The following is a 10,755-nucleotide window of genomic DNA, read 5'->3' as shown; positions in this document are numbered from 1 at the left end:
AGCTGGGATGGGCTCCAGCACCCCCGAGACCCTACTGAGGATAAGCGGTGCAGATAATGGATCGATTCATATATATATATATATATATATAATGGATCGTAACATAAAACCAGTTGCATTCTACACCATCAATTTCATTGAGTTTCAAGTCCACCTCCCCTCTTACAAGTTTAAATTACAATATTCCCTACTGTTTGCTGTCATTTTCAATTATATTCTGAAGGCCAGACAGATTTATATGACCCCAGTGCAAATTGATTTATTAGTCTTTATTTTTTATGTCACCTACCAAGATTTCCTTAAATCAAAATGGAATTTTCGGAATTTGACGTCACACCCTTGACATAGCCTGTGAGCAAGCACACACCCTTCATTATCGCTTGCCAAATTTACATGTGATATCAAGCCTCTGACATCCGTTTGAATAGTTTCTTTTTATTAAGAAGGCTATACCAGACGCATATTCACTATACATTGATTTAACATTACCTTTACAATTAAAGTCTTCACTGAAATTACAGAATAAATATATGCACATTTTTCTTTAAATCTTTGTGTGAGAGAAAAGACATGAAAAGTGCCTCCTACAAAGCGGTTAGTGGGTGATGACGGGGCGAGGGCGGGGATCCAGAGGGGGTGGGGCTTTAACAAAGTGCATGGAAATATCCAGAAAACCTTGAGTGTCGTCTGATAATAATATTCACAAATGTTTTACCATCCGTGCGTCGTCGGCGCATCCTTTATGAGAAGCACCCTGATATAGACAGAAGTTCTAATTAATAGTAACAACCATAGTCATAAGACATAAAAATTAAATAGAACACTGAACTGTAAATGAGTTGCAGTATTTCTGTTCACGATATGATGAATTGCAAACCCCGGCACCACCCCCACCCCTCCTGCACTGCAGCAAACCACAGTCCGTATTCATATTTGTTTTATCCTTCTTCCAATGATTTTCCATAGCCTTAATGTGCGTGGCCTGCGGGTCTTTGTACATCCTAGCGAGGGGTGGAAGAGACAGAGTAAAGCCTCCAATTCAGGGAGACGTCCTGCTCCCGTGTGTCATGGGAATTCCATAAACAAAGGATTTTGTTATATTTCAGGATTGCGGTGTGTTTATATTTTTGTTCCCCAGAGCCTCTCTTACTTCTCTAATGCACTCTTCTCAGCAAGTAGACATATTTATATTATAAAAATAACTGATGCTGACATTGCTGGCTACTCTGAAAAAAAGGCACTTGATAGAAATATCTGAGAACAGCCTCAGCTGCGTAAGAATTTAGGCGGCGCCGTCATATATTTCATTTCATATTACACTGCCTTCGTCAGGATTGACTCGCGTCTAATTGGGTGGTTGTGGTTTAAGGATAACAAAGTGATCACGTCACACCTTTCTCCTGCGGGCTACAAAAGTTAAAACCGATACGATTTTTCCAACACTTCGAGGTAATCCGGCTTGGTTTGAAGTTTGGCCCTTAACTCCAGGTAATCGCTTTGGGACGGATCGGGGTAGCAGCCTTTACCCGCCGTGAAAAGCAAAGTCTCTTTCAGCCTTGCATCCTGCTGCAGATCAGGGTACTGCATTCCGGGCGGGTGCGCGTGAGCCACATGCATGTCTTTTAATTTGGGGGCGGTCCCATAGAGGCAGTCAACGAAACCCACAGTGGGCGTGGGCCTTTGACTGTCGATGACCGTGGGGCAGAGTCCGCCATTCTCGTGAAGCCCTGCAAAGTCGGCGGCGCTGTGGTTGACGGCAACAATGGTGTTGAGTTGAGAGTTGGAGACCGCCAAGCTCCACTCTCGGTCTTTCTCCAACAAGGTTCTGTAGTTGCTGCTGCTGCTACTGGTGCCGCCATTGTCTTTCCTGGTGGAAAACTGCCCTCTGTTTCCATCCGATGTTGCCGCTATCTCCCCCTCTCGGGCCTTATAGATGGGGTTGTTACACATCTGAGTCACTGGGTGGGGAATGTAATCATAAACGTGGCTGTGGGAATGCACTTGGCTAGGATGATTGTGAGCGTTCAGGCTCGGGGTCGGTTTTTCTATTGTGCTCATGTTGTCAGTACTGCTCTGCCTGGGCGCATCCTCGAAAATCCTGCACTGCATTTGGATCCCCGTTAGGTCCACCTCCGAGCGCTTCCTGAAGGGAAGCTTCTTCCTCCGCCGAAGAACAAAGGCAAACAGCGCAGCTGCTACGAAAACAGCGGAAATGAAGAGGATGAGGAGGCTCAGGATGAGCACGGACAGTGGTACGGCATCCCTCCCACCAGCCTCCCCCGCCCCTGTGCTTCCGGTGGTATGATCGTCTGCACCAGGGTGAGCCGGCAAAGGGCCTGAAGGGTACTTTAGCTTGGGACAGAGAACTTCGATCTCCAGCAAACGCAAATCCTTCCCAAAGGCAAATTCTGGTGTCTTGCAGATGACGTCGCCAACAACAATGACCGAGGAAAGTTTTTCCAGCCATTGCTTTAGGGGGATGAGATCGCAGGAGCACTCCCATGGGTTTTGATGAAGATCGATCTGGACGATAGAGGTCAGGTGCTCTAGGACTCCGCGCACAGGCAGGGAGAGGAAGTAGTTGTTGCGGAGGTTGAGCCGAGCCAGATTAGTGCCAGCAAAAACGTCATCGGGGAGGGAGCGCAGCAAATTGTCATTGAGGAAAACAAGCTGCAGGTTGGGCATCAGTGAGAAAGCGTTAGGCTGAATCTCACGGATGACATTATACTCAAAGTAGAGCAGATTCAACATCTGAAGTCCTCGGAACATCCCGGGGGTGAGCCGTTCGATGTCGTTGCCATTCAGATATAAACTTTTCAGGTTCGGCAGGTTGATAAATGCGCCCTCCTGCACATACGATATCCGGTTGTTGCCCAGATGCAATAAATCCAAACTTGAGAAGTTCCAAAAATCAGATCGGTAGATTTTTTGTATTAGGTTCCCACTGAGGTATAATTTCTTGGCATTGAGAGGCCTCGGCAGAAGGTCAGATATGTTGTGAAAGCCTTTCTCCTTACAGTTTACTGTCAGGCCCAAGTCATTGATATGAAGGTTACAGAGACATCCTGACGGACAAATGATCGGGATGGGAGGTCGAGTTTGATAGCCGGCAATTGGTGGCTGGTTACCACCAGGGTAAACACTTCTAGGCGTAGGCGGGTTCCTGGTGGGCCGGGGCCGTTTGGTGGGCTTTATTGCAGAAGACGCTGTGTTGTGAAAAGATGAGAGCATGGAGGAAGGTTTGGTAGGCCACGTGTTGTCATTGTTGAAGGGGATGCGAGGGATTCCGAGTTTGGTCTCAATCTCAGAATCGGAGAGTAGTGGACATAGCTCACTGCGCTTGATTTCTCGCAAGTCTTTCCCGTGTAAGTGAAACGGGTACTCGCATGTTATTTCACCCACCAACGCGGTGTAAGGAATCCTCTCCAACCAAGTTTTTAGTTGGACGATCTCGCACACACAGTTCCAAGGGTTCTCCTCCAACTGAATCTCCATAAGACTACGCCCAACATACTCCAAAGTCCCTTTATAGGGCAGTGTCTTTAGTCTGTTCCCCCTGAGGTCCAAATGTGTAAGTGAAACAGACCGGAAGAGATAATTGGGGAGAGCGGGAATCAGATTGTCATTTAGTATAAGCACTCTCAATTTGTGGAGGTGCCTGAAAGCACCACTTTCAATCCTTTTGATAACATTATAGTCTGCCTGAAGATACTCTAAACTCTCCAGGCCAAGAAAAGTGTCGTTTCGGAAAATCTCGAGTTTGTTCTCGTGCAGGAAAAGCCGTTTGAGTATTCCCAAGCCGTTAAATGCCCCTGCGTGGATATCTTGCAAAGCGTTGTTACCTAGATTGATGGCTATGGCGTTGTTGAGATGAAGAAAGCTGTTGAAGTAGAGCTTTCTCATGGAATTCCTCTGCAGGTTGAGTTTGAACGGACGGCTCCATATCTGTGCAATCTGGCTGACGTTTGTAAATCCTTTGCTGTCACAGTGCACGTGAAAGATGCCCTCTTTGACTTCGCAGTAGCAGGGCTCAAAGCACGGCTCGTCGATCTCCTCCGAATCCTCCAGTAACGGGATCGGTGTGGTCCATCCTAAGGCTATGGTGCTCAGCAAGGTAACCCACAGCATCCTCGCTGACACCTGGTGAGTGAAGTTTGGGCTCCAGGAAGAGAGCCGCTTCACAGCACTGCAATAAAGAGAGATGAAACGGGAGTGAGCAACAAACACACACTGAAATACACAAACATCCATGCCCGCATATAAAAAGGCAAAGTCCTCATGGATCAGTGACGCGATACCCATGCAAGAAAAACTAATCTTCCAAAGAGTTGGCAACACAGAGCAGACCCAAGTCAATTTATTAACCAGCAGATATGTTGTTGAGGTCGCAATAAATCACCTCAGAGATCCTTATCGCTATGAATAAACAATGGCAACAGCAGGTGGATGAGGTTAGCGGTGAGAGGAGACACCATCCGCCTGGTGTATTTATTACATAACAGGAGACTCAGTCACCTTTTTCTAAAGGAATTAGAGCAGTTTTGTGTGGTAAATCTACCCAGCAGCTGGGGAGTGTTAATTGAACTAGAATAGTAACCAAATACGTAGTTAGAAGACATTTCGTGGCTACAGTTTAAGCTCTGATTAGTACAGGAGACATACAGAGACAATAAGAGCAACTTAATGGGGTAGGGATTATTTAGGGGTTACGTTAATACAAAGTATTATTAACAATAATAATATGTTTGCATTTTAAAAAAAAAATAAAAAAAAAATGGTAGAAGTGTGGCTTACCACAATTTTTATTTAAAATAAAAATATATAATTGAGTCATGCATATATATATATATATATATATATTTTTAGCAAAGCACACATGCACATACATCCTCATTTCGACACAAACACACACATTAAAATGCAGGATCATCTCTCTCTCTCGCTCTCTCTATCTCTATCTCTCTCTTTATTCCCTCGGTGACGGTATTAGGCTGTGCCTTTGGATTGTGCACCTCAAATCTTTAGAATGAACGAATCACAATTTTAAAACAACAATTCAAAAGTAAATAATAGTAATAATAACCAGTGACATTTTGATACTAGCTGTTTTGTTGTGTTTGAGTGTTGCCCATTCATGTCGTCCTTGATGTTAACATTTTTAAAGCTAAAACTTGAAGCCAAAAAGGAGCTGTGCACTGTCCATCCAAATGTGGGTGCTGAAACCCATGTAGAAGACTTTGGAAGAACACATCCGCTGTCCGTGGTGCTGATTCATTGGAAAACAAATATCCAGAGATGGAGGCAGGATATGGAGTGAATCTAGGAACGTATTCCTTTGATAAAAAATATTCTTCCCCCCAAAAATAAAAAATAAAAATGACAATCCAAAACTGTGTCGTGGCTCACAATTGTCCTTCGCTGTTTATTTTGCGTAAATCCTCAATGTCCATTTTATAACATTCTGTGCATATTATGTCCAAATATAGGAACTTCTATTTTTTTTAATACATTTTTTTCATCAAACAGGCTTGCATACATACTTTGTTTAGAGGGATTCCCACTTATCCATCCTCCTGCGGGATGATATGTTGTGGCCCGCAGTGTCCTGCTCACTGTCCGATGCCGGGCTGTGGGAAAACGGAAAGACGAGAGCAGATTAGATCACAAAAATGACGAGAGCAAACATGAATGAAGACTTCCAGGCACTGATCTAAAGTCCAAATGCACGGAATACTTTGACACGGATCTTCAGCAATAAAAGGAATGTGAAATAAATCCTCTTGTTCAATCTAACCGAGAGCGGCGCGCTCGCGTAAAGAGAAGCCAAAGCATAATGCAGCAACATTTGGCCGCGGTAAAAAGAACACGACGCGTCTTTTCCACCACCGCGTCAATAGTCAAAGTTTGCGCATGCAGGACACGCTAACATGCACGCAAAAGGTTACCGCACAACATCCATTAACTCACCGCGGCTTTGCGCAGCAGTTGAGACGCATCTGGAAAAATAATAGTAAAAATAACTGGCGAGGGAAGAACAAACAAATCAGGAGAGAGGCAATACTTTGGATGGATTTCGTTTTCGCTCACTTCCTTCCCCATCTCCCGCTCACTGTCCTCACTCTCTCCCCGTGACTGAGGAGGAAGAGGAGAAGATCAGGACGTGAGAGGAATGTGAAATTTCCCACTTGCTCTCCGGTGACTCTGACACTCTCCCTCTTCTTCTTCCCGATCTCCTGTGTGTGCTTAAAATGCAAGTCCTCGACTCCAGCCCTGTCCTGCTTATTCCTCCCTCTCCTCCCTCTTCCTACCTCACCCTCCTCCCGGTTAAGTGCGCTCGAGCCGGGTGAGAATACTCTTCTCAGAACCGCGTCCTCGTTCCGGCTGGAGCCATAAACTGCAGGGATGTGGACCAAACTGCTCAGCTGCTTTTATGTAGTTGCATGTGCCCCCCCAACATGCAAGGTGCGGGCTTGCTTTCTTTTCTGCGCGTCAGGGAAAAATGCCTGCTGTCGTGCGTCACAGGAGTGATGAGGAAGGACTTAGCCAGCCGGAGAGTCGGAGGTACTGGGAGGGAGGGAAAGGTTGAGAGACGCAGGATGGAGATAGCAAAGGAGAGAGAGAGAGAGAGTGAAAAGTGTGTGTATATGTGTGCATGTGTGTTTGATGATGGAGACCGTTTGGGTTCTTAGGCGAGAAGAGGACGTGCATGCGCAGCAAGTCCAAGTAAGGAATACATGAAAAGGTTGTGAGGTGTGGGTGGAAGACTCTCGAATGTTACAAAAAGAAGAGCAAAAAAAACATTGTTCTAGATTTGATTGAGCGGAGTTATTCAGTGAGTTGGAACTCCGGTTGCACATCGCCCATCTCCTGTGTGGTGACGACAGCGAGTGGCCACGACTATTTCAAGCAAAGTGGGGAGAGGCGTGATCGCACTTGGAGCTTTTTACCAGCCCCCCCCTTTCCTCACCCTCCCTCAATCTGCTTGCTTTCCTGCTTCTCGCCTGCAGCGGGCAACATGAGTCCATGTTTTAGCTCAAACAGGGATAGGGGAAAGGAATGAATGAACAATGTCTTAATGTGCTCTGCAAAGAGAAAGGCAACAAATCTACTCAGGTGTGCACTAATATAACAATTGTAATATAAATCGATGGAGACATGGCTACAAAAGCATTGTTGCAATTAACAATTAAATGTATTTACTCCCCCAAAAAAAGCAAATTAGGCATTGAAACCAATTAAAACTTTTTTAATGTAAGATATTAACATTCCAATCATGTATGCCACTCTGGCAGGAATATTGAAATTGACCATGAGCACGTGACAAAAATCTGCACAGAGAGGGCCGCCGCATGCATCCATTCATTTTCATCATAATCATTCATTCTCAGCACCGCTTATCCTCACCAGGGTCACAGGTGCTGGAGCTCATTTTGAGGCATTGGGCAGGGACATCCTAAACTGGTGGCCAGCCAGTCACTGGACACACAGATAGACAATTAAATCACTTATTCAAACCTAGGGACAATTTGGACTTGACAATAAACCTGACATTATTGTTTTTTTGAATGTGGGAGGAAACCGCAGTGCTGGGAGGAACATGCAAACCCCGCACAGCATGAATTCAACCCTGGTCCTCTTTACAGTGAAGCTGTCACACTAACCTCTCATGCCCCATGCGATCCGGCTATAACATGCAAACCTGAATCTACTTTGGCCAAACACCTTGCGAAGGCGGAATAACAGATTTCATTATTTGCCTGAGCTGGGGCTGCTTCAAAGTCCTCTTTATAAATGTAAAATTTTAAACAAGATAAATACATAATAATAAGAGCGATTATTCGTCCTAGATATCAAAGGCGCAGGTTAGGTGTTGGCGGATGAGACATGTCCAAACTAACATCCAGCAAACATTGTTTTGTCCCCAGCAATATTTTGTGGTCCCTAAATAAACAGCAATGTACCCACCAATGCCAAGACCAAACTTGCACCCTTGTCAGATATCTAAAACGTGATAAAACTAACCCCCCAAATAATCCTGGATGTTTTTTTTTTTCCCTACTGTCTGAATGCAACATCTGAGTGTTGCTAACCCAACAATGCTGGAACAGAGAATAGGTGACACATTGTGAACAGCTAATGTGTTAATCTGCTAATTACAAGATGATTTAGTCAGAAATGGTTCTCTCTAAGGGATATTACCAAGTCATTTTGGTCTGATGCTTGACAAATAATACAATCAATTTGCATTTAAATTATTCTCAGAGGTATGGCAGTTAACCTACAATTCCCCTTATAAATGAACCAAAACATTAGAATCAATTATTTCAAACGAAGTGAGAATCCTTAACAGTAGTGTGGTTTCAATCTGAAATAAACCTAGGACACCTGGTCAATATCTGCCTGAAAACTATTTTCCAATTTAGATGTATTATACCTAAATATTTTGATACTCTTATAGACTGCAATCCCTCCTTTATTGCAGTTAAGGGTGACAATAATCCCCAACAATATGCATAAATCAGTGGAGTGCCTGCCCCATTCCTCATTTTTAACATGGGCCTTGCTGACCCCCACTTGCAGGAATAGTCAACAAATGATAATGATTGCGGCTGCATAGGAGCAGTTCATTCGAGGTAAAAAGAACAGAAAAAAGAGCATACATGACACACTTCTGTTTTCCGCTTTTTGTACAGTTCACTGTAAATAAGGGGATTGTGGCCAAAAGAGGACAGTTATTTTCAAGCAATACACAATGGCAGCCTGAAACCCCACAGAATATGCTCTGCCAACCCTTACACTTAGTAATAGTCAACTAGGGATAATTGATCTTGGCAGCGGTAATTTTAGAACACCACGCCCCCCAGCCTTCCCATCAATACAAAGGGTGAGCTCTCGTACCTCAACCATGCATACTTTGTTTATTTTTTGTTTTAATTTTTAAGAATACAAATTCATTATGCTAACCTGATTTGCAGAATTACTTTGTGCTAAATTAAAGACCCCGATCAATAATAATAAAACCAAAACACCCAAGAAACATTTTTTTTTCCTGATGATGAATGACCGAATGATATTGGTAATAGAACGTTTTCTGGATTGTAATGTCCGTATATGCTCGGAATTGTGAATATTGCATTTTGCCATTCTGATTTAAAACTATTTATAGTGCTGTTTTCGATTAATCTTCTTCCTTTATTGTGACCAAATAATATGTGCTACAAAAGTCGAGTTTAATGAAGCATTTAGCTTGATGGAGCAATCCGAAGGCTGAGTCGAGTATTGTAATATTACATTTGTTCTTACCGGTAATCAATACATGGTCACATGGACTTATACTTCGTCTCGGCAAAATAAAATCCTGTTCCGACGGGAGCTGTGGATGGTTTGATAAGATCTGTAACCTAGTTTGGGTTCAGAGAGGGTCACAAAGGGAATTTTAGCCTGGTAAACAAAAAAAAAAAGTTTCAATAAAGTAATCTGCCTCAGAATCCACCAGGGATTGAATAGGAAAGTAGATGAGTCAATAGAAAGAGTATCTAGCAAAAGCACATGTCCAGCGGAGGGCTGGGTTGGCGTGTGGCTCACCAGCGCCCCCTCCGAGGCTTGAGAACCTGGTCTTTTGCCTGATTGGGAAACTCGAAAATAATATGTCCTACCTTTCCACACAAGATACATAACCCCTTCCTGTATGCATGGGTTTATCCCCGGAGACAGGCTGCTATTGAGGTAGGGCGGGGAGTGTAGTATGATGGTCTGGCTTCGAACGTAGGAGCCGAAAGGAAAACTTGGCTGATGTCTCCATATCTCTCTTTTTAAGATAGTTATCTAACTCAAGGGACAAGGAAATGAGATCTTCCAAGCTAAATGTTTTGTCCCAAACAGCTAATTTGTCTCCAACCACGTCACTTAACCCACAGTAAAAAATGCCTTGAAGTAACCATCGTTCCACCCACTTTCAATTGCTAGAATACAGAACCTAATGGAAAATTAAGAAACTGAACCTGACCCTTACCACGATGCCAAAAGTCTGCTACTCTGTTCTTTGGACTGGAGTGGATGCTCAAAAACTTTCAGCAGATGATGCACGCAGAAAAGAACACACCAGAGAATTTCTGCCTGATAAGGATAACGCCCACACAATTTTAGCAATGTCTGAGGAGTAGGAGAAAGGTTTCATCCTTCCATCCATTATCTGCACCTCTTATCCTCAGTAGGGTAGCGGGTGTGTGTCCCCTGCCCACTGCCCGATGATTGCTGGAATGGGCTCCAGCATCCCCGCGACCCTACTGAGGATAAGCGGTGCAGCTGATGAGATGAACTCACTCGCTCATACACACCTAGGGACAATTTGGACCGGCCAACTAACCTGACATGCATGCTTTTGGAATGTCGAAGGAAACCAGAGTGGCCTCAGGAAACCGACTCAAGCATATGGAGAACATGCAAACTCTGCATAGGAAGGCTGGTACCTGGTTTATAAACCCATGACTTGCAAACGTTGCCACATATCCGCTAGCCACTCAGCTACTGTGGTGCCTAGGAGAAAAGTTGCTGATTAAAAAAACATACACTGATATGAAAACTGTCTACATGCCCCTACCTCACCAGAGTAATAGTTGGGGGTGGGGATGATTGGCTCAAATAAAGGATTAAACAGCAGGTCGCAGAGTGTGGACTGATACGGATCATGGCGGCAGATGGGGCTGGTGTAGAGACGCTAGATGAGCGGAGACCCTGTTTATGTTCCTGCCGAGT

At 44.2% G+C, this 10,755-nt stretch overlaps 1 protein-coding gene across 1 annotated transcript; it reads right to left on the bottom strand.

Moving 5' to 3' along the window:
• Positions 1–415: 415 nt before the first annotated feature.
• On the bottom strand, positions 416–6,562 carry slitrk3a (SLIT and NTRK-like family, member 3a). Its single transcript, XM_088345540.1, has 3 exons — positions 5,968–6,562; positions 5,541–5,627; positions 416–4,186 (listed from the first exon to the last, which is right to left on the bottom strand). Exon 3 carries the CDS (start codon positions 4,126–4,128, stop codon positions 1,417–1,419), a length of 2,712 nt encoding a protein of 903 aa, XP_088201666.1. The 5' UTR covers positions 4,129–4,186; positions 5,541–5,627; positions 5,968–6,562; the 3' UTR covers positions 416–1,416.
• Between the last annotated feature and the right edge of the window lie 4,193 nt (positions 6,563–10,755).

This window comes from Urocampus carinirostris, chromosome 10, assembly GCF_059441175.1.
Source record: "Urocampus carinirostris isolate Australia breed hairy pipefish chromosome 10, RoL_Ucar_1.0, whole genome shotgun sequence".
Taxonomy (NCBI): domain Eukaryota; kingdom Metazoa; phylum Chordata; class Actinopteri; order Syngnathiformes; family Syngnathidae; genus Urocampus; species Urocampus carinirostris.
Note: the sequence above shows the minus strand (reverse complement) of the source record. Positions and strands in the feature narration are given on the sequence as shown.